This window comes from Gossypium hirsutum, chromosome A11 (genome assembly GCF_007990345.1).
Source record: "Gossypium hirsutum isolate 1008001.06 chromosome A11, Gossypium_hirsutum_v2.1, whole genome shotgun sequence".
NCBI lineage: Eukaryota > Viridiplantae > Streptophyta > Magnoliopsida > Malvales > Malvaceae > Gossypium > Gossypium hirsutum.
Window position 1 is genome coordinate 17,027,881 of NC_053434.1, and position 25,346 is coordinate 17,053,226.

The 25,346-nt window shown below is 32.6% G+C and overlaps 2 protein-coding genes and 1 long non-coding RNA gene across 3 annotated transcripts; 2 read left to right on the forward strand and 1 right to left on the reverse strand.

Moving 5' to 3' along the window:
- The first annotated feature begins 13,190 nt into the window (after positions 1-13,190).
- LOC107922992 (wound-induced basic protein) lies at positions 13,191-14,664 on the forward strand. Its single transcript, XM_016853193.2, has 2 exons — positions 13,191-13,409; positions 14,313-14,664. The coding sequence occupies exons 1-2, from the start codon at positions 13,342-13,344 to the stop codon at positions 14,368-14,370; spliced, it is 126 nt and encodes a 41-aa protein (XP_016708682.1). The 5' UTR covers positions 13,191-13,341; the 3' UTR covers positions 14,371-14,664.
- A 4,359-nt stretch (positions 14,665-19,023) lies between these two features.
- Positions 19,024-20,875, forward strand: LOC107924583 (uncharacterized). Its single transcript, XM_016855097.2, has one exon. It carries the CDS (start codon positions 19,297-19,299, stop codon positions 20,623-20,625), a length of 1,329 nt encoding a protein of 442 aa, XP_016710586.1. The 5' UTR covers positions 19,024-19,296; the 3' UTR covers positions 20,626-20,875.
- Positions 20,876-23,044: 2,169 nt separating this feature from the next.
- Positions 23,045-24,229, reverse strand: LOC121209781 (uncharacterized). The gene is made up of 3 exons (XR_005904897.1): positions 23,930-24,229; positions 23,486-23,631; positions 23,045-23,395 (listed from the first exon to the last, which is right to left on the reverse strand). It is a non-coding gene; the product is annotated as an uncharacterized lncRNA (long non-coding RNA).
- Between the last annotated feature and the right edge of the window lie 1,117 nt (positions 24,230-25,346).

The window sequence follows — 25,346 nt, forward strand, 5'->3', positions numbered from 1 at the left end:
ATGCTTGCCTTCCAATCTTTATATGAGAATCCCGCAATCGGAAACTAGAGTTGATAGCAACTTCTTATATTTAGAGCATTATGAATCAAGCTTATTACAACTAAGTTTTTGCAAATCAAGTATCTCTGCTAGCTCTATACCCTTTTTGAGCCCCCATAGCTCTGCTTTTAAACTATTTGCATTTGGAATGTGTTTGTTGAAATATGTTAAGGAAAGTGTCCACTTCCTTCACCATTGGAATAAAACACCAACTTGCCATATTTGGAATATTTAAAATTTATTAAATCGTATTTTTGGGGTAAACTAAGATTATAGAATAAATTAAGCCCATCAATGAATATTAATTCATTTTTAGAAATTGATTTAGAAATTGGATCATTTATATCAACCGGATTAAAATTTTAAAAACTTTTCTGTCAACAATCTACTTCACCTTAGTTGTTAATATTATATTGTATTTAGCTATTTTAATTGTTGTTTAGAAGCGATTGTGATTGATTTTCGTTATGTTAGTAAGTCTCATAAAAAAACCTTATATAATTTAGAGACTTGTATAGGTTGATGTACTAAGACTCGAGAATTATTAGTGAAAGTGCATTTGTTATTGTCAAACCTTTGGGTTATAGTTTTACATACTAAGTTCTCAAGGTAAAAATTTAGAGGTGAAAGATCTAATGTTTGAGATATAAGAGTGATGTACTTCACCGGTTGTATTTGATTCAAGGGTAATAGATTTTTCTCATGAACTAGGCTCAACAAATATAGGAAATCAAATTGGATAAATAAACTTTGTTATTCCCTATTTATATTGTGTTTGTCGTATTTTTTGTAGAAGTGTCTACTTTTACAGTCACTTCTGCTCATACTTTGTTACTTGTATATTTCGTATCTTATAGACTTAGCAACTATTCTAAGTCAATGGTGTTAATAAGATCCTATGACCTACCTACCATTCTCATCTTGAATGAGTACCCAACACTCACTTTCTTCGGATTTGTTATGGCTGAGCCATTTGAATTTGGTTTGGCTCATCCTCTATTCGAAACTTGTCATCGTAGTTCCACCATTGTTAGCATGGTGCACTTCTTTGCCTTAGTGGTGAGTGCATGTCAGACACCTACATTCTTGAGGTAGTGCTAGATAACATTGGTGTTGATCGGGGTAGAATAGAAAACAATATTGTTTCCTGAAATCCATAATTCCCGAAGGAAAGAAAAAAGGTAAAGACTAGGTAGCGAAGGCCTAGACAACCAAGCATTAGATTGAAGGTTTCTAATAACCAATTCACCCAATCTTTGTTGTTCGAGCCTTCATTACATAGCTTATTCCATTAGTGATCACTAAGCGGGCAGCAGAAAATGTTCTCAATGTCTTCTTGATGGTCATCGTATAAGGGATAAGTCCGATCAGTGCCCATAACTCGCTTATGTAAAAGTGGCATTTGAGAATTAAATTTTATGTAAAGTTTAGAAATTTTATTAAAATCTAAAATTTATAAATTTTATCTTATTTAAGATTTAAATTAATTTTACTAAAATTTGAGATAAACATTATTATATAGAACTGATTTAATAAAGAGTGTGCTTCATAGTTTATACTTGTTATAAAAGAAAAACGGTTGTGAAAAGGAAGAAGAAAATATAAAAAATCGGCTCTAATAAACTTTAGTGTTATGATGAAATACTGTTATAGAATAGGGTGAATATTTGATATATTGACAGTATATATATTTTTAACTCCACAAGCAGAGTTATTAAATTACCATGTCTCAATTTTTTAAAAATTGTTACTATATTCTACATACAGTTGTCGTCAACTCAACTTTACTTGTGAAACTTTTAAATTTCACAAACAATTTACTATATGTTTTCTTTAAGACTAAGTATAATACAGTTAACAATTTTACTAAAAAAATCAATAAATAAATTAATAAACCAACATAAAATTAAATAATTTACATTTAACAAAACACATAATATTTTTATTATTAGGCGAAGAAAATATTGATAAAAGTTGTCTATTATTCATAAATTCTTTGGGTCAAAATATTATTCTTAAAAGTTGGTCAAATCAAAACTTTATTGTATATACAACATGGTATATGCCAAAACTGAAAAAAAGGATGATATAGCTTAATCATGAAAACGTGGGAAAGCTACTACATGTCTAACAAACTGATTTTGAATATATTAGACTTGGACCAACCTTAAAATTGTAACATCGAAAACTACCTTCCGTCATCTAGTATATTATTTTACCATTTAAAAAAAATTATTACAGTATTTAAAATATTATTGAAATTATTGGGGGTGTTTGAAGCCTAATTTACATTATTATTTAAGAATATGATTAAATTTCACACATTAATTTAATTATTAAAATATTAAAAATCAAATTTAAACAATCAATAAATATTATTATTGAATATTTTTAGTTTTTTTATACTTTTATATAAAATTTATAAAAAAAAATCCAAAATAAACATAAAGATAATGAAATTTAAACCTAAAATATTAAACATATAAAACTATTAATCTTTTAATATATAAACTTTTTTCATTAAATTTATTTTTTGAATGTTTACCTTATCCAAAATTTTCATGTTTGTTTGCATTTGGTACTATTTTGGATATTTGACAATTTTCTATTTCAATTTTATTGTTAATTATGATTAAATGTTATACTATTAAAATGGATGAATAATTTAATACAGGTCGTAATTTTATTGTTTATTTTTAAAGTATGGTGGTGAAAATTGAAGATATATTAGATGATGTGTCTATTAAGTATTCAGCATAAGTAGTATTCTAAAGTTGAAATATTTTTAATTTGATGTCTATTTACGTGATATATATTGTTTTTAGTGATCAATTTTTATAAAAAATAAATTATAGATTAAAACTTCATAATTATTTATTCTATAAAAAATAAAATTATGAAAACAAATAATATTTTCGTTGGATCCAGAAAAGAAAATGGAGGAGAATGATGTCATATCAAATGGTAGAGAAGAGGAGAGGAAAAGGGCAAAAAAGGGAAAGCATGGAAGCTATGAGAAATTATGATTGGTGAGGAGTGTGGGTTGGTTGGTTGGTACTTGGTAGCACCGACGATGCCTTGATTGGATGGGCCGCCTGCCATTAAATGTCCCCCCAACCTCACTCTTATGCCAGATTTCGTTTAAAAAATATATAATTCGGTTATTAATATTTTTGAAATATTTTTTTATCTTAACTGATTCACTGTGACACATTTTTAATTGATATAATAATAATTCTCATCTTTTATACTTTATATTAATTTCAACTTGATTTTATATAAAAATATAAAAAATTAGATTTTTTTTTAAATTTAAAAAATTCTAAAAATACAGAAAATTCATAAAAAAATTCAAAAATTGATAAAGTGAAAAGAAACAAGGGGAAATTGGTTTTTGATTATAAGAAAAGAAAAAGGAAAAGATTTAGTATCGAAAAATAATTGATATGGATTGAAATTTTGAATTATGTTTGAAAAAAAAATTTGTGGTATATTTTGTATATTTGTGGTTTAAAAAATGACATCAAAATTAATTTTACAAGTTTTTATAAGATTAACTATGGAAAAAAGTCATTTAATAGCATGAAATTCAACTTGATGATATTATTAGTTTGGTTTTGTTTTATTATTAATTTGTTATTGAATTCTATTGACCGATCAGTTTCATTCTTATGCCTCAATATTGAACAATCCTAAACTTTACTGCAACAGAATATTGAGTTTTCTTGTATAAACATTAGTTTTTAATCAAAAATAATTTCAAAAACATTAATAATCAAATTATATTTTTTTTAGTTAAAAGATCAAAACGAAAACTTATAAGTGAGTAATAATGTAGTTTACTACTTTTTTTATATTCTCTTTCTATGTATACAGGGTCGAAGTCAGAACAATTTTTTTTGAGGGGTCGAATGAAATTTTAATTTTTTTATAGTCTATATCTTTATAATTTTTAAACGACTAAATCAAATTTTTATAATTTTAGAAGGGCCAAAGTATAATTTTACTTTTACTAATTAAAAATTTTAAATTTTTTAAAGAGCCTAAATAACAATTTTTTATTTTTAAGGGGGGTTGGGGCACCTACCAGCCCCTTAGATTCGCCTCTGTATGTATATATAATGAGTGAAATTAAAAATTTTATGTCCATAGTCGAAATAAAATTTAAAAAAATAGACAGTTAAATGTTAAAAATTTTATATTATGACAATTTAAATTGAATTATTAGCTAAAAGTAAAAATTTCTTTTAATGAAGGGTTAAAAAGTTAAACTAAATTATTATTATTATTAAAGAGACTTTTAGACAATTATACCATTTAATCAAGGAGTCTATGGTCCTTTATATCCAGTTGACTACTTAGCTTCTAATCTATATATATATATATATATTTGTTTATTAGCTTCTAATGTTTTACGTATTTAATATATAATTAGTTTTTTAAATATTGTATTTTTAACTGTAGTAATTAACATAAAGTAATATTTATTATTTAAATTATTGAATATAATTAAAATATATTAGCTTATCAATTCAAATATTATAATAGAAAATTTTCAAATAATAAATAAAGCATTTTTAACATATTCAACATATTAATATAAAATTTAAATTTATTATTATATATTTTTGAAAATATTTATGTATTTTTATATTTTTATTTATTTTTTAAAAATTAGGATCAAATTGTGACCATTTGTAAATTTTGATGGTTAATTTTTTTAAAATTATGACTAAACCGATATAATATATACAAGTTTAAGGCTAAACTTATTATTTTACCGATTTTTTAAATACTATGTCACCCTCCTATTAGTACAATTAACAGAAAACATAGCATTTACTAACAAATAAATAAAAAAAAATTATTTGAGAACCCAATACAAAATCAATAAATTTATATAAAAAATCCTTACCACTCTACTAATAATCATCTATTTTGTGAGTTTAGTAGACTCAAAATACCCTCCACCTAATCGCATAATGAAATTTTTTTTTGAATGGAAACATCAAAGTTTTCATTAGAGATTGATAGTATCAGTCAAAATAACTTGGTGGATACAAGTAGGATAGTCGTCAATCCAATACAAATCATTGTCAAGAGTATTGCTAAATTTTGCAAGCTGATGGGTAGCCTTGTTGCCTTCCCGTCGGATATGGTTGATACTAAATTCAGCAAACTATTGCAGCAAGAATTTGGCCTTGTCAAGAATTGGTCCAATCTCAGAGAAATGTTCTTTACCATTCAATCCTTTCATAATCACTCTTGTATCACCTCCAATAATACCATAGGATAATCCCATGTTAATATCTATTTCAATGGCTTTAACAGCTGTAATAGCTTTCACAGTAGTAGCAGCATTTGCTGCAATTGGCAATTTCAGAGCTGCTGCACCGACCACAAATCCTTCAAAGTCTCTTAACACAACTCCTTCCCCTCCATTGTTGTTTGATGCCTTAAAACTAGCATCAAAATTAAAACTAGCATCAAAATTGACCTTAATAAAATTGGAGGTTGGACTTCTCCATTGGTAGAAAGGTGAAGAACCATAAGTTCTTTTGCTTCTCACATTTGCTTAAGTGAAATCCTTGTAGCAATTATTATTACTTTCAACAATTCTCACATCGATATCATTGGCAATGCGAAAAATGAAGCATTTCTCCAGTTCCATAATGTCTGATAGAATACTAGAATAGAAGGAGAAATATTCACAATGTAATGATCTATCTTATTTTCTTTAATTGGTTCATATACAAGCTTATACAGAGGAACCTTAACTGCTATTAACAAAATACCAACTTTTGTAACTGCTTAACCACTTAGCTAATTTAGCTAATTCATACACTAATTACATGTGTATTTAGATACTATAACATTCACCCAGTTTCCTCAAGTGAGACGACCGAAGAAAATGACAAAATCGAGTAAATATTGACACAGACAATAGTTTAGTGAGAATATCTGCCACTTGGTCACAGGCAGGAACTTCGCCAACTATCAATTCTCCACTTGCCACCTTTTTCCAAACAAAAAACAGATCAAGTTCAACATGTTTAAACTTGGAGTGCAAAACCGGATTAGCTGTAACAGCTACTGTACTAGAATTATCACATCACACTATCGGAGGATCAGCTGAACTGAGTTTTAATTCTATCAATAGAGAGACCAGCCAAGCAACATCGCTAGTGGCGTTGCTAAACTACGATATTCAGCCTCACCTGTAGACCGAGAAACAACTTGTTATTTCTGAGTACACACAGTATCTCGTAGTAGATTGACGATCATCAAAATCAAGTCCCCAATTTGCATCAGCATAACCAACCAAAGACAGCCGCTCAGACCATTGAAAAAGTAATCCATGAGAAAGAGTGCCACGTAAATACCAAAGAATACGTTTCAACGCTACCATATGCAGAGTAGTGGGAGCATACATAAATTGACACACCCTATTAACCGCATATGCAATATTAGGCCGAGTTAAAATGATATACTGAAGAGCACCGGCAAGACTACGACATTCAGTTGGATTAGCAAGACAGTTACCCCCATCCTTTGATAACACTGAAGAGCTTACCATTGGTGTATGAACACTTTTGGCATTAGACATAGAACTCTGTTCAAGAAGCTCTTGAATGTATTTGCACTGACACAAGTGAAGACTGTCAGAGGAAGATCTACTAACTTAATCACCAAAAAATAATGGAGATCACTCATATCCTTTAGAGCAAACTTATTGTGTAACTGTTGGACAAAATAACTTATTTCGTCAGATAAACTGTCAGTGATAACAACATCATCTACATAAACAAGCACATACAAAGTGTAGTCAGAAGAAGATCGAACAAACAACGAAGCATCTGATTTTGACAACATAAAACCAGTAGAAATAAGAAACTATTTTAACTTGTCAAACCAGGCACGAAGAGCTTGTCATAGGCCATACCAAGCTTTAGTCAGATGACACACCAATTTTTCACCATTTGAACCATGTTGCACAAAACTCGGAGGTTGCTACATATACACGTCATCAGTTAGATCACCATTCAGAAAGGCATTATTGACATCAACTTGCCGGAAGGGCCAATCCTTGGTCACAGCAACAGATAGGATGACTGGAATGGTAGCAGGTTTGACTACCGGACTGAGCGTCTCCTTTAAATCACAGCCAGGCACCTATGAACAGCCCTTGGCCACTAATCGTGCCTTCTGGCGGTTAATCGTCCCATCATGATTCTTCTTTATCTTAAACAACCACTTGCAACTAATCGCTTTCCGACTAGGAGGAAGAGAACAGAGCTCCTATGTAAAATTAGCTATTAATGCATCAAATTCAGCTTGAACAACTACACCCAGTCTGGATGAGCAATGGCCTTCTCAACAGAACTTGGCTCAACCTCAAAGTTGTCTGCGCATAAAGCTTTGGGTTTAAAAACACCAGCTTTAGACTGAGTCACCATAGCATGAGTATTGGTAGTAAGGACAGTAGGAACAGTAACTTGCTCAGGAGAAATAGTTGCAGTAGAAGAAATATCCTCCTCTTGGACAACAGTCCTTGAGTCATTTAACAAATTCACAGAATTATGTTGAGAAGCACCACACATAGCAGAAGAATCATGCGGATCGGATTCATCATTAGGACTTGCTAGTGAAACCCCAGTTGCAGGCGCAGAACGCACATGAGTTTCTCCAGTGGTAAAAGACCGAACAATAGGAACATACGTAGTAGTACTCAGAGACGTCTAACCACCGTTTGAAGAAGAGAGCGGAAACAAAAGTCGATTTTCATCAAAGACAACATGCCTAGAGACAATTATCTTACCATTTGTCGTTAAACAAAAATAACCTTTATGATGCGCCCTATACCCCAAAAACGTAGATGGCTGTGACCGAAACTCAAGCTTGTGTTTAACAAACGGACATAAGTATGGAAAACAACAACAACCAAACACTTTGAGATGATCATAAGTCGGTTCGCGATCAAACAAACTTTAATATGGGGATCGTCCTTTCAACACAGGAGTAGGCAATCGATTAATAAGATGTACTGCACTGCAAAACGTATAGCCCCAATACTTCATTGGTAAATTAGCCTGAGCCAGAAGAGTAAGACCAGTCTCCACAATATGTCTGTGTTTACGTTCAGCGACACCATTTTGCTCAGACTTGTGAGGGCAGGAAACATGATAAAGTATCCCCTGACTAACGAGAACAAACGAAAAGACACGAAACTCACCGCCCCAATCACTTTGAAATTTCTTAATGCACTTCCCAAACTGAGTGAGAACCATATTCTGAAATTGACCAAAACACTCTACGGCTTGAGATTTGCAACTTATCAGATACACCCAGGTAAACTGACTAGTCATGTCAATGAAAGAAACATAATACAAAATCCCTTCACATGGAACAACAACTGGGCCTCACAAATCAGAAACAACCAATTCAAACAAATCATCATACTCAGTATTAGAATAAGAAAAAGGCAATTTATGAGATTTTCCTTTTTGACATGTAACACAAACATTATCAAGATAACTTTTATTTACAATAATCTGAAATTTGTCTAGAACAGCTTTTACATTATTATGAGCAGGATGACCCAGCTTTTTATGCCACAAACTAAAAACATCATCACCTGTAGAAGAATCTTGAACAACCGTACTATGAACACATGGAGGCAAAACACTCGAACCCGCTGAGAACTGATATAGCCCATCACGAACTTGGCCCTGCATTAAGATTTCCTGTGTCTGGATGTCCTTAATCACACAATACGAATGGTGAAATTCAAAAAGCACATTGTTTTCAGTAGCAAACTTAGACACAGATAATAAAATTTTCTGAGCATATTCGAGAGATGTAGTAATTTCTTCTTCGTAGGAAAAATTGTACCCCTAATGGATGAAATTTTGGTAGATACCCCATTACCCATTAAGAGAGAAGAGTTACTTATATATGGAGTGGAGCCATGTAAATCCGAAGCATTCCTGCATACATGATGAGTAGCCCCTAAGTCTGGGCACCAGGACATGCTTCCTACCGGCAATGGAACATAAGAATCAGTAGAGTTAAAATTAGAGTCATATGCTGTAGCATCAGAATAATCCGAAGCGTGCAACTCAGGAAGCCTAGGGGGAAGCCCAACAAACTGAGACGAGTCATACGGAAACGAGTCAACACTAAACAAACGAGCACATGGTTTTGTCCGCCACGGGGCCTCATGAACAGTCTACCAAGATCTGTCAATACCAACACAATTAGCAGAGGGCTCAGGCACAAATTGACCATCAGTTGGGTGAGATCGAACCGATCCACTAGGCCCACGTGGCCTAGAAGTCATCTTACCATACGAACGACCCAAAGACTCATCATTAAATTGAAAACCCATAGCATTTCGTCCACTATCAAACTCACGCCCATTACCAAACGAATTTGGGCCAACATTATCACACTGTCCATTTCTATTTTGAACAAATGGATTCCCTGCATGTGGCCCACGTGGGACACCACTATCCATTCCATAATTCGACCACAAATAAGGCCTCCAAATTTGACCGTAAGTCCCCCAATTTTGACCAAAGATATTTTCACCTATTCGATCATCATCTCTCCCAAACCTGCTAGACGCAAAACCACCCCGTCGTGCTATCGGTGCATCGTTTGACGTTTGGTCGTCAAGATTGTAACCATAGTAGCACCTCTACGCGAGATGTCCATATCTACTATAGATTTGGCACTGGATTCGTGGACGGAACGAACGACCTCGACCACGAACAAATGAATGTCCTCCTCCACGAAACGGACCATCTGTCGACTGAAGTTGTGGCCCCTCTACAACGTTCGCAGCAACCAACAACTCTTGGGCTGACCGAATTTGTTGAGCTTCGCACTCAAGCAAAGCATCTACGATGCATTGAAACGGTAACGGTCCTGAGGAGAGTGACGCGGATGAAACAATAGCATCAAACTTAGAGGAGAGACCAGTAAGAAAAACTGCCGTTCGTTCGGCCTCCGAGATCTGAGATCCAGATGTTGCAAGAAGAGCGCACAAGCTGGTGATTTTATTCACATACGATCAAATAGAAAGGCTACCTTTTCGGAGAGAGTGAAGCTCATGACGCAACTATGATTACTTCGTGCTTAAATTGGTTACAAACAGATTATTCGCCATGATCCAGACTTCACGGGCAATCCGAACATCCGTAAATGAGGAAAAAAACGAAGAGCTTATCGTAGACAAAAGCCAGGAGGTAAGCAAACTGCCTTACTGATCAAAGATCAAAACAGACAGATTAACGACAAGGCTACCATTGAAGGATTGAATAAACCTCGTCGGAGCTGTCAATAATCCATTAAGTATACCAAACAAATCGTATTCACGAAGAATGAGCCGGATCTACTGTTGTCATTGAACGAACGAACCTTCATCCAGTTTGACAACCTCATGTCGAGGAAAGGACGTGACCACTCGATCACCAAGAAGCACCGAGCCACTAAGCTCAACAGAATCAGATTCGGCAGAATGCGTGGTAGCCATGCCCGAGAATCACCGAGCGACTGATACCATGATATAATACTAGAATAGAAGGATAAATATTTACAAGGTAATGATCTATCTTATTTTCTTTAATCGGTTCATATACAAGCTTATACAGAGAAGAGGAACCTTAACTGCTATTAACAAAAAACCAACTTTTGTAACTGCTTAACCACTTAGCTAATTTAGCTAATTCACACACTAATCACATGTGTATTTAGATACTATAACAATGTCCAAAAAAAATGAACCTGTCAAAATAATCTTTCTTCAATTCAATATTTCGTCAATTCACGAGCTGCAATTTCAATCCATTCCACTCCATTGTTAACGTCCTTATTGCAAATTTGATTCGAAAATCCATTTAAGGCCAATGCACTCTTTGCAATAGGGCATTTATGTAGGGCACGCATAATATCTTCTGACTTATTTCTAAATCTTAAATAAGCAAAACTTGCGCCTTGTATTCGTGCATTCAAAGCACAACCCGAGTGGAGAATATTATTGTACACTCTCTAACAAAAGATCTTGATTTTATTGCTCACATTCACTTTCCATATGCATTTTGCATGCAATTCTATGAGGTCCCAAGTCAAACTCGTTAACTGATTGAAGTAAACATCTATACCAACTTCAAACTGAGTAATTCCCATTAGCATTCCAATTCCAAATAAGTTTATCTTCAGCATTCTTATTCACCAACGAAATCTTGCAAATTGCTTCTGCTTCCTCTTTAGAAAACTCTCTCTTAATAAGGTTCTCCCTTCAAACCATTCGGCTTACATCAGTGAGTTCACAAACCTTAGACTCTTCGTTGAAGTTGGTACAAGGGGATAGAGCCAATGAATTTAATTCGGTTGGAATCCAAACATCTTCTTTAACTCGTGCGGTGAGACCATTTCTAATCCACCATCTAGCATCTTCTTTAACTTGGTTCCATAAAGGAACAATTCAGAAAGTATCTAGCTTTAAAAACTTTATGGCAAAGTGAGTTCTTGTTGCGAAGGAGACGCCATCTTTGTTTCGCTAAAAGAGAAAGGTTGAATAAATGCAAATCCCGAAACCCCATGTCCCCTATACTTTTTGGTTGACAAACATTGTTCCATTTGAGCCAAGATATTTCTTGGAACTGGTTGATGAGTAGCCTTCTCTCCTCAACTGAAACATACAAGAATTTGACCAATTTTGGTAATGTAAACCCATCTGTCAATTGGAAGTTGATTTGGAAGTGTAAGGCTCCTCAAAGAGTTCGTGTATTTCTATGGTTGTTGTGGCAAAATAAGATTCTGATTAATGGGGAACGGGCTCGACGACATATGACTAACGAAGGTCATTGTGTTCATTGTGGAAATTCCATTGAGACAAGCTTACATGCCATATGAGATTGTGAGTTCTCAAAAGTGGTTTGAAAGACAATGATTCCAATTCAGTCAGGAATATGTTCTTTTCAGCGAATCTGAATATATAGTTAACCACTAACTTGTTAACTCAAGAGGAATTGACTATAAAGGAGGAAAATTGGCCGATTTTGTTTGCAAAATTGTGTTGGCTATTATGGAAAAGCCAAAATAATTTCATTTTCAATAATAGTCATAGTAATGTTGATATTGTTGTAGGTACATGTTTAGCCTGGGCTGCAAGCTTTGTAAACTCAAAATCTTGTGAACTCCATTGCATTTAGATGGTGTCGGGTGATCATTGGAGACCGCAGGAGAAAGGGTAGGTTAAGTTGAATGTAGATAGTGCATTATTGGAAAGCAATAATACTGTTACGATTAGAGGAGTATTTAAAGACCATGATGCTAATTAGATGTGCGATTTTGCTATATGGATTGAAAAGTAATTAGTTTTCAATATTGAGGTAAGAGTTATATTAGAATGCCTCAATTTAGCTTGGGCGTTTGGTTTTAAGCAATTGGAGTTGGAGTGTGATTATACTTTAGTTGTGGAAACTATCTTAGCTGGTGACACGGGTACTAGTATGTTATCAGAGTTGCGTTTGATTAGTCAACTTTTATGTCAAAATTGACAGGTTCGATTTTGACACATCCCTAGGGAACTTAACAAAGAGATGATTGGATGGCTAAATCGGGAAGCAAGAACTATGATGAGATGCAAGTATATGAAGAGGCCTTAACCCTTATTACGAGAGCTTTTCGAGGTTGATCTTGATTCTATGGTTGTTACTTCTAATTAATTTGTCATCTTTGCAGTCACTTTCTAATTGTTTCTTGTTACCAAAAAAAAAAGGCAAATGATTGAAATGTTACAACCTAAAAACGTTATTGACCAAAATATAACATTTTATAGTTGAGAGGTAAAAAGAAAATTAACCAAAATTGAGTGATTATTTTTTTAATTTGATTTTAGTCTTTAGTTTTTATTTAACGTTTCTTTTGATAGAAAATATTAAAATTTTAAGTGTATGTTTCGCATTTGAAAAATAAAAATTATAAACGATCATAGTTTTTTTATGGTATGTTAAAATGTAAAAGAAAAACGTGGGACATTTTAATAATGTTGCTGACATTCAAATATTTTATTTTTAAAAGAACAAAAAAATTGATGGCGTCCATGAGAAAGCCCAAAGAGGGCCCGAATCTTTAACAGATATATAGGCAACGGCCCAACCATATAAAACGTGGTACCAGAAGACCCAAATCTAAATATAAAGGCGGTTTTCGAGACCCAAAACTAAAACGGCGAAGGCTAATTGATAAGCAGCGTGAGCAGAGAAAGCTAGCTAGGGTTTCTTTCCTTACAGAATGATTTACGACGTCAATTCTGCACTCTTCCGCTCATTCCTCAGCCAGAAGGGCGGCTCTGACAAAAGGTTCCTCTCTCTCTCTTCTCTCTCCATATATATATATGCATCTTTATCCTTTTCCATCCTAATTTATGTGTAAACTTGCTCCCGTGTTAGTTTAGTTTCAATGTTATTAACGTAAATGATTATATTCACTGGGAGTTGATGAAATGCTGACGTATTCTCTTTTCAAGATTTTTGTTTGCTATTTTAATGGGAATGTTGGTCAAAGGGGAAATTTTATCAAGTGCTTACTTTTGATTCCGGCGGAAACTTGGCCAGAAAAATGTTCACTAATTGTTTATTTCAATTATTTAGCATGTATTTTTCAACTATTCGATGAAAGCTAATTATTTTTTTTTGGGAAGATTGTGATTGCGAACAATGAGTATGATGTTTAGAATTAGATTCTTTGTGTTTATGTTGTTTGAACATATATAGAGAGGGCTTTATTTGCACTGGGCTTAGCTTGCTGGTTTGTTTTGTGATTGATTCTTATGAAATTAGGAGGATATGGTTGCTAATTGCTTTAGATGTCTCTAGCAGTTATGGTTACTGAAACTGCATCCAGTGGGCTCTATTCAATAACCTGCAACTTGCGACTTAGGAAGCTTTTATCAATCTCTCTAACACTCAGTGAAGCCTGTTTTATGGTCAGCTCTTTCCAGATACAACATTGAATTGTTTCTTTTATGGTTTATGTTCTCAATTTGGGGAAAGATTTGTTTGTCTTTCTAGTTTAGCTTGTTATGCTGTTTAAACAACTTGTTTCCTTTCTCATGCTTTGCCTTGTGCTACAAATGATGATTATGTGAGGTTTTCTAATGCGTCATTTGCCGTCTGCCTCACTGAAATCTTATTGTAAGAAAAGGTTTTTGTTCCGGTGAGATGCTTCTAATCAGTGGGTGTAACTTTTGCTTGGCTTTTCAGGAAAATGGAGGAGCAGAGACCCAAAGCAAGTGAGAACAAACCTGTTATGACAGAGTAACTGATGCTTTTTTTTAGTCTGCTTTAAGATAGGACAGGTTGGTTGTTGTTTTAGAATGGAAATTATTGTGGATGTTTCTAATTTCTATATTATAACAGTTTTTATTGTTTGATTTGGAATGACCATGTTCTTATCTGGCATTCAAGCTTCTATTTTCCTGATGTTATTTTAGTTCGTGCTGTAATATTCATAGATTTTTCTCTTTGCTGGGGGCATGATGTGGCAGTTTGGTCCCCTGTTGCTTCATTGTAATTTATGGAGCTATTATGAGTTTTATGACCATGTTGGCCCTTATTTTACTTGTTATTTATAGGGGAAGTATTGCTAATGTAGGGCCAAATCTTAGTTAATATTTCTGCATTAAGCCGATTCTCGAGATTGGAATTAAATTAAAACTTGCAAGGATTTCTTATAAACTAGCAATGTATGATCAAGTGTATAATGTTGATGATTGAAATGAACTATCCGATTTAAGACAGACATTAATGGCGGAGCGAGGGTAGCCTTATCCGTTACTACTTTTGTTACAAAGATGGGCTTTCTGTTGGTTTTATTCAAAAAAGGTAATAACCAGTAAATTTGACGTTCCGAGGTTCGGAGTTCAGTATGTGTGATATGTTTTAATACCCAAGGACGTATGGTTGATGATATGCCAAAGAATCGCCGTGTTTGTCAAAAAGCCCTTTGCGACAAAATGAGAAAATTCATTTCTTTTTTGGGATAAGCAATAAATTTGATATTTATGGTAAAACATGGAAAAATAGAAAGCGTGTAAAAAGAATTACAAAAATATTAGAGTGAGACAGAGAGTGGAAGGACAACAACAGACATATGGGTCCCCGTCAAGATGTGGAAAGAAGAGAAGTAAAGGTAGTATTGCATGCATGGCATGCACTTGAGTGCCGGTGCCTACCCATGTGCACACCCAATTCCACCCTCTTATTTTCAGAGAGTAAGTTATGGATGATATAAGATAGACGAAATCACTTGGAAGGATTATTATTATTACCTTATACACAATCTTGACTTGTTGCATTTCATAGTCATATGAGCTATAATTACATTTTAAAAGTTATCGACGTTAATTTAATATTTCAAAAACAAAATGGAATGGAGTAAAAAATGCATACATTAGCAAATGTTCATGAACTTCTTGAAATGATAATTCCTCCTAAATTTCAAATTATCCAGCTAATGAATAAGAAAAAACAAAACAAGAGTATATTATATAGTTGATCTGAAATGAATCAATCATTTGAAATATTTTCTTTTAGAAATCATTTGATACATTTTTTCAACTCCAAAAAAAAGGTAAAAAATAATGTATTTTTAGTTTATATTTTAAAAATTAAAAACTAAAAAAAAAAAGGAAACACAAGGATTTATTAACCTGGCCTGACTCCACTATAACAATAATATTTGTTATTAATTTTAGACAAGTGCTCCACAACACTGGTAAGTTGTTGACTCTCATCTCAGATGTGTATAATTGAAGTGGGCCGTTTTAATCTTAAACTCAAAGCTACCATAGTTTGAATCTACCATCTGTTAGTGTTAGGTATAATTAATGAAAATGAAAATTCTTGGTGAGATGAAACCAACTATAGAAATTGTAGTCCCCTCCCCCAATTTGTAATGTACCCAAAAAGATGTCTCATATTAGGTTTGTTAACCCTCTTTAACATTTATAGGTTCTGGGTTGGTTTCTCCTGTGTTTTTCTTTTTTAATCTGGCTTGTTAAGGTTTTGAGTGGACGAAAGATGTAGTATTTCAGACAGGCATATAAGTTACCCATAATTTCTCATTTAAAATAATGTACTCTCAAGTCTTCATACATAAAATCATTATTCAACTTCTTTATCTGTTTGTACAAGGGAACTTGAAGCCTTTATCTATTTTAACTGTAAGTTTGTCCAATCAATTATACTTAATTATTTCATAGAGAAAAAGCCGAACATTACTGTGAGAGAATGTAAACAGTGGTGTAGCTAGGGTAGAGTTTCGGTCCCTCTAAAATAGAAAACTTTTCATTTAAATCCTTTAAAATTTTAAATTAATAAAAGTAAAATTACTTTGCACCCCTTAAAAATGATAAAAAAATTGATTTAATCCTTTAAAAATTTTAAAAATATAGGCTATTAAAATGATAAAATTATATTTTTACTATCGTAAAAGTTATAATTTAATTTTTGCCCCCTAAAAAATTTTCAAGCTTCACCCCTGGATGTAAAATTAAAATAGTGTTATACATTTTCATAATTTATTGTACAAATATTAATATAATTGTATTTATTATACGTATAAATTTTTAAATCGATCCAATATTTCAATCATACTGATATATATTTAACAATTACTAGTTTTTTTTTACTTAAAACAAATAATTATGAATTTTCATTTTATTATAAACTTGATATTTAGAATCTAGATAAATAAAACATAGAATATGATAATTGAGTTGTTAAATATTAATAATAAAAAATATATAAAATTATTTTCATTTTACAATGTACTCCATCTCTCTCTATATAATATGTGAAATAGTTTGTGGAGCTCAACTAATAAATAGGAAGTTAATGCTTTAACGTAATCGAATTCATGTGTTCCTGTATTAACAATAATGCCTATACCAATCGAGTTAAGACTCAGTCTTTATATGTATATATATAAATGTAAATAAATAAATATAATTTTAAGATATTAATATTTTTATCAATAGGTTTGTTAATAATTAATCATTTTATTAGAAAATATTGATGCGGTATTTCTTTTACCTTTTATTTGATGATATCTATAAATCTATTGCTTAAAAACATTTGCTTTAATCCAAAATTATTTTTATCCCCATAATTATAATTTTTATTATCAATTTTTTTACTATAGTTGCCATCTTATAACATTTTCATTTAAAACTTTAATATATTAATATTTTAAATTATATTTGTATTTAACGGAAAGAAAAGAGTTAAACATAGGTAATTATGCATGAATTGCCAGTTATCAAAGTTGAAATTGTCCACCATTAATAGTTGGGTGCAATGATAAGACACCTTCTACTCTAAAAAGGAGAACAAAGATTCAAACATTGGAGACGACATCCTTAAAAAAGGCAGCCATAAAACTTGAACATGAAATAAATTTACCTCTATTAAGAAAATAGACTAAAATTACTCAAAAAATAGATTAGAATTAATTTCTTTAAGGTATCTTGTAATCTAATAAAAATGACTTGCTATAGTATAAACATGATTAACTTCGAAGGTAACCTAACTTCGGATCTTTGAAACAAGTTGTCTATTGGTTACTAAATAAATAATGAGAGATTGGTTATCCGACATTGAGTCAACAATTAGAACTAATTTATTAAAGGCATTCAAGTTATCCTTGCGTTAATGATCAAATTTATAAATCAAACGAAGATTTAACTTTGACTAGAGTTTCTTCTTGTTGATTTTATTTTATGATCTCTTTTTACTTTTGCTAAATTTTATTTTAGTTTTTAATTCTAAACCCTTTTTTTATTTTATTTTTGTTTTACTTGTTTATTAAAGAAATAAAAATATCACTCATCTCTGTGAGTACGACCCTACTTGTTGCTATCTACTAATTTTTATATTTTTCAGGTAGGTTATTATTTTATAGGTCTCGATAGCCTTACATAAATTAACCATTAATTATTAATGTGACAATCATAGAATGTGCCACTTGTGATAAAGATAACTCATTAACAATTAATATTTCCTTAAATAGCTTCAAATTTACTAATTAAGCCTTAACTTAATTGACATTGTTATTATTATAGTACAATTAAGATTTCATTAGTTTAAGCGTGTTTAAACTCATTTTTTCTCTAATTTAAAAATGGGAGAAAGATTATGGATATAAATAAACTTTGTATTAAAAAAATTTAAAATTCTTATTTTGGATAATATATATTTTTATACTCACATCATATACAATAAAAAAATGACATGTTACTTATTATAAACATGGGATATATCTTCCGTTTTTTAAGAAGTGCTAAAATAGAAAAAAAAATTAATGTTATATTCATACTATTTATAAAGTTTATTAAGTTAGTTTTATGAATTAATTAGACATTAATTTAATTGTGAGATGATTGAAAATTTAAAAAAAATAAAATTTTTAAATGCTGGTTGAATATTTTATATTGATTTTATATATAATTTTTTCTTAAACGTCCAGTTAGTATAAGTGTTATATTTTCTTAAACATTTATAATTGAGTAACACAATTTTGATAATATATATATATATATACACATATAACATCAATTCACACGACACAAGATTGCATTTCTAATACAAACCCATAAAATAAGTTTTTAGAATAAGCACCAGTGTCACTAAGCAATATGTATATATATATATATATTAAAGTGCTACAAATATAATTATATGGCGGAGTAAATTATAATATGAATTATTCATATAATTAGAAAGTAGAATTGAACAATTAAAAATATAAATAAATTAAAAATTAATATAATTCAAATTAAAATCAATAAATTAAGCCAATTCAAATTTAGGTATACAATCACGTAAAATGAATTTTGATCTCAAATATTCAATACCCAACTCGTTGGATAGCTGGTTTCATTATTAAGCGTTATAAGAAAGGGAGAATCACATCAATCACTGATCCGAAATGGAGATAATTGAAGGGGCCGGGGACAAGACAGGGAAAGTTTCTAAAGCGACTTTTGTTTTTCATATCAATGGCTACGGTAGTTACGCTCTTACTCTTTTTTATTTCTCTATCAATCTCTTCCCTTTATTCACGCCGCTCTCTCGCCCTCTCTTTCCAAAATTCTTCTCCAAGTCTTGGTTTCGTGTTAGAATGTTGTCATCCATCGCCATCTTCCATCTCTTACTTTGATACTCTCTCTCGTTTTCTTCACCAAAAATGTCTTTGGCTGCCCAGAAGCAACCTAAGGACTTGCCAAGTCTTCTCTTTTCTGACTTTATGCTCTTTTGTTCTTTCCTTCTCTCTCACCCTCTGTATTTCTCTTACTTCATCTTCTTCTCCCCTTACCTCTTCAAGGTTTTCTCTTTCCTTTCCCCTCTCTTCGTCACCACTGCCCTTTTACTTCTTGCCTTTCTTACTCTCACTCCCACATTTTTCAACCATGGTGGGGCTTTCCACCTCGACAGCTCACCGGATTCGAAGGCAAGTTTCCTGCTTACTGCCTACCGAACGCTTGTTGAAACGTTGAGGTCTAAAGTTGACGATGCTGAAAGCGATGGCTTTGGATGCTTCGAAGAGCTTGAAGCATTTAAGATCATGTTTGAAGCGTCGACTACTGTCGTCGAAACTTGTGAAAATCCAGATGATGTTTTGGCGGTGGAGTCCCAAGGAGAGTGCTTTCGAGCTGTTGAAGCTTCCATCGACCAAGGTCCGAGCTTTGAAAACGATGGTAGCTTAGGTATGGCTGAAACGTCGACGACGAGTACTGCTTTAGATGAAAAACCAGCAGAGATTAGGCGACCGGAAACGAATCAGGTAAAGGCGGTAGTGAAGATCTTTGAAGAATTTTTGCAGGAAAAAGATGGGGTTGAAAATTTGTCGTCCAAAAAGACAGACAAAGAGGTCAAGTCGCTATGCGTGGAGTCCAATAAAGGTGATGAACAAAAAGAAGAATTCATGAGAAGGGGATCCGAGGCCAATAAAGTAAGTGATCCTCCTAAAGTGATCAGTGCTGATAATGGATTTGAGCATGCTGCCAAAGCAGTGGTGAATGATTCCCCGAGAGTGAGAGGTGAATGGGGTAGTAAAAATGGAGACAATTATAACTACCAAATAATGGGATCAAATCTTGGCAACTTTGGGTCAATGAGGAAACAAAAGGAGTGGAAGAGGACATTGGCATGCAAACTTTTCGAAGAGAGACACTCACACAACGTTGCTGAGGGTACTGAAGGGATGGATTTGCTTTGGGAGGCATATGAAACTGACTCCCATTCCCATAATAAAGTAGAAATGAAAAGCAGCTCAAAGAAAGGAAAGAAAAGTGGCAACAACAAAGATTACTGCTACGATAATGATAATTATGATGAGGAGTATGAGGAAGAGTCCAATGGGCAATTGTGCTGCTTACAGGCTCTCAAGTTCTCAGCTGGGAAGATGAATTTGGGAATGGGAAGGCCTAACCTTGTCAAGATCTCAAAGGCCCTCAAAGGGATTGGATGGTTGCACCATGTTAGCAGCAGGCATGGCAAGAAAGGGTACCACTGAATTTTAGATTCCACTTTTTTCTTTTTTGTTAATTTAAGCTTGATGAGAATAGCGGATATATCATATATATATATCTATATATTTCTCTAACGATCACAGAGTAAATATGTTCTTTTGATTTCACATGAAATGTAACTTTTTCTTTTTCTTGTTCCCTATTTGTATGTGGTGGAACATCAAACAATATGCGGAAATCCAACTTTGAACATTTGATCATTTCCTATTGTTATGGCAAACAAATGATTTCCCATTTTCCTGCTCTGTTGGTGATTCTTTTATGCATGCTTTGGTCGAGTATCCATCAAGTGACCTTTGACATTGTTCATAAATTCTCGGGTTGGCATCTAAATTGAACAATTTGTAGTTATGAATCTTATTGAAAATTTTACATTTTTTTAGGAAAGGTCAGCTATTTTTAGAGAAGTTTTTTGAAAATCCAAGAATCCTTTAATAGGTCGATATGTTTACATGGTTGAACTGAGGTTTTGTCTTTTTACTCTATAAAAACCTTAATTGCTTTAAAAGACTACCTGAGGAGGCAATAAATTTACAACGTGAATGCATCTCACACAACCACCTACCAATAGAAATGATGGCCCTTTGCATAAAATAATTAAATCCTTATACCTGAAACCTTGAACATAATAAGCTTAAAGAAAGGTTTGTAAAACTGAAAGAATTATGAAATAGATTTTCAGGCTTTCAGCTACAGTTTATCAGATTCACTTGTTTTGACATGCTTGTGTCTTCGTAGACCAAAGATATTGTTTCAGTTCGACAAAGATATGGCAGTACGTAACATCTTCCTGTGGAGTTCAATTACTCGTTTGACATAAAAAAAAAAACAAAAAACAAAACTATAAAGATAGTCACGTAATTATTAATCTGTTTTTATTTTGGTCATTTAAGTCTAAAAATTTCTATTTTAGTCACTACTCCGTTAAATCACTAACAATGACTTTTTTTTAATTAGCATAATAACAAATTTAACCTTCCAATATTTATAAATTCTATCAATTTAGTCCTAATTCTAAAAAATTCAATAAATTTAACTCTCAACTTTACACATTATATCAATTTAGTTTTACTTCTTAAAAATTCAAAAAAAAAATTAAAATAAAATATTTAAGTTTATTTTTCGATAAAAATCATAAAATTTTATGAAAATACATATAAAATTATAAATAAATGAATAATCATTTTTCTCTTTTCTTGACATGATTTATTTATTAAAATAATACTATTATAAATAAAATATTTAAAAAAAAAACCCAAGAGCAAGACTTAAATCAAATTCAAAAATTTCCCTTTTTAGTTTATTTTATAAATAATAAATTTTATTATACTTTTGACCTCGCTCTTTAGTCCTCGTCAAATTTGCTAAGCATTGGGCACTATCTTCTTTAACTATCATTGACACCAATAACCATTACGACAAACTTCTCAATTTCCACATCCTCCATCATCACGTCATTGAACTAGGAATTGATTGTGGAGCTGTCGACATGACCTTCCATCTATTGGGTCTCCAAGGCCTTATTCTCACCTGTAGAATCCTCAATCACGCCTGCCCTCAAGCACAACCTGAAACTCAAACGCAAAAAACCCATTTTAGGCAACAACCTAAAAACATTGATTTTTATCATTTTCGACCTTATGTTGTAATTTTTGACCCGAGCTAAATATGATGGTCGTTAATGTTGAAACAAAGGGAAAAAATTGAATCTACGTAAAGTCTTCTTAATTGTCTAATAAATAATTTTCATGTTAGAAAATAAGAAAAATAGATATTTATTTATTTATAAATATTTTATATTTATTTATGTATTTTATAAATATTTTATTTAAAAGAGGAGTGACCAAGTTATTAAATTTCGAAAACACTAGTGACTAAAATAAAAAATTTTGAATTTGAGTACCCAAAACATAAATACGCTAATAGTTAAATGACTATTTATATAATTTACCCAAAAATGAGTCGGTACCCTCCTACTTATTACTAAAAACAGAAAGGTAGTGAATAATGAGGATGGGCAAAGAAATTAGAAAACTCAACCTCAAGCGTTTCGTTTATCTTAAATGTTCCTTGTCTTCACTCTTTAGCTGCCTGACAAGAATCATGTGCTTCGATTTAACATGCCCATGCTGTTCGGGTAAGGAATGAAATTGGTAGTGGCATACAATTCTCGTGGGCTGCAGAACAAAGCACCACCATTCATTTGGTTATGTGTACCCAAATGCGCCCAATTGATTGCTAGTTCATCATGGGAGCCTTCTTTGTTAACTATTGGAATTTGGGTGAGCTTTATATACACATTGTCTCTGAAGTTTTTTAATTTTACAAGTAGTTTATGCATCTAATTTTATTTATTTATTTATTATGTTCTAATATTACCCAAGTACACATGATAATTTTTAATTTTTTATTTGGTAAGATAAAAGAGGCCACAGGTCTAATACAAAGAAAGCAGTAGTAAGTGTAACAAAATGGTTTCCTAGTCTATCATCCTCCAGCATTGAAATTATAAATAAGAGCTAAATTGAAAGGCATCCCACCCAAGGTGTGTGCAGCTCTATTAGTCACTCGATAGAAATTAACCTTCCAGTTCCTTGTCAACAAATGCTTCACTCTACGTATCAAGGAATTATTCCTATCCGCTGCTGCTTCATCTTTACCAATATTTGGTTGTCGCTTTCCACAAGCACGCGGCTAGACCCTCTCTCCCATGCAGTCAACGATCCCATACCTTGACCTCCAGTGGACTAATCCCTGCAAGATGAATGACGCTTGAGGTCGAGAGATATAGTGTGCAAATCTGTTCCAATCCCAATTGCCTTTAATATTAGTCATATAACTCACCAGGGTATTATCCACCACTCCAGCCGAGGCAATCATGTGATTCTCGAGGGGTACCACTGTTGGTGTCCAATTGTCCTTCTAAAATCCAACTAGTTTCCCGTTACCGATTGTCCAATACATGACTTCTCGTATATCAGTCCAAATATCTGCAATCGAGCACAAAACAGAAGAGCACTAGAGCAGTTAGTACTATTTGGACATTTAAACTACTCAGATGGTGGTTCTAAAATTATTTTATTCTTATTTTGATTACTCTAATTTTTTTTTGTCAAATATAACACTTAGTAAATATTCTTGTTTTGATCACTAATATGTTAAAATTCAAACTAAAAGCTGACTAGGATATCACATTTTGTTGACTGTTATGCCAATGGTGTATATATTTTACAAGTCATTAAAGTAATTTAAAAAAAAAATCATTTAACGTTAGCTAAAATTTTTTACCTTCGTGGTAAAATCCCTAATTTTTTTGTTTTGTTTTGTTTCCTTTCTATTTGAATTCAAGGCAGAGAAGAAGGACAGAAATGGATGAAGCACATGCCATCACGATCTGCTACTGTGGAATGCTGGCAGCATTAAAGGCATTTTGGTCACGATAATCCCGGAAGAAGATTCTTTGCTTGCCGAAACTGTGGAATTTAATCAGTTCTTGTTCTTTTTTCGACCCTTTCATCCTCTGTTTCAGAATAAATAATTGTGCTTTCATCAAGAAAATGAACTACCGTTCTACCCAACTTATTTATCCTTGGAATCCATCTTGTATTGTTCAACTGTGCAGCTTGTTGAAAAATTTTAGTTCAAAAGCGATTTTCTTATACAACGAAAAATTAAAATTTTAAAAATTGAGTCGGTTTATTATATTTATAGTTATATTTATAGCTAAAAACTTTAAATCAAACTCACACTTGTATAGCAATTTTCAACAATAAGTGCGGTCTTAAGGTTTTTTTCCTCCAAAAATACTTAAGTTAGCCTAACCCCCAACAATAGAAGATCAAACATAATTCTTCAAAGGTGCTAACGAAGAACAAAGATGAACGAATTTGAATTATAAGATCAAGGTAACAGAAGAGCTAAGAACACAAGAGAAAATTTTGAGAGAATGCTCTCAAGAATTCTATTACTCAATGAATTGTTTACAATGAGGGGGAGATGCCTCTATTTATAGTTGAGGCCCCCCAAAATCAACTATATGGATTAAAGTACATCAATGGCTAAGATTAGAAGTTTCTACGAATCATATCTCTAAGATTACATTTATTATATATTCTAAGATTACAAGTTATCTCTAAGATTGCATATATTTGACTTGGTCTTACTTTGTAGATGAGCCTTCAATCTCTCTAAGCAATAGGTCAATTTGGTTGGGCCAAATAACCTCCCTTAAACATGACGGATCACATAATTGTGCCATGGTTGCAAGCTCCCATATACAACCCATGACATTCTCCCCCACCTATTTTAGCAATGCCCTCGTCGCGTCCTTCACATAAAACTAGTCTATCTTGCCTTGAAACTGCCAAAAGGCTCGGCATGTTTCCAACTTGCTTCACTGTTGGAAAGTCATTTCCATCACACTAAGTACTCATGCATCGGCCCATAGTTCTTCCGTCTGATCACACGATCTGCCTTGATACCTTCAACTTCACGATCGTACCCTCATTGGTACTCGTTCTAACTTGCCTCGATTTGGGTCCCTTTGGTCCTCATGGAATCGGTTAAGCATACTCATATGAAACACTGGGTGGACTTTAAGTTTTGTTGGCAACTCAAGCTTGTAGACCACCTTGCCTACTCTCTTCAAAACTCGAAAGGGTCCTCCATACCGTCGCACAAGCTTCTTATGCAAGCCATTATGTCG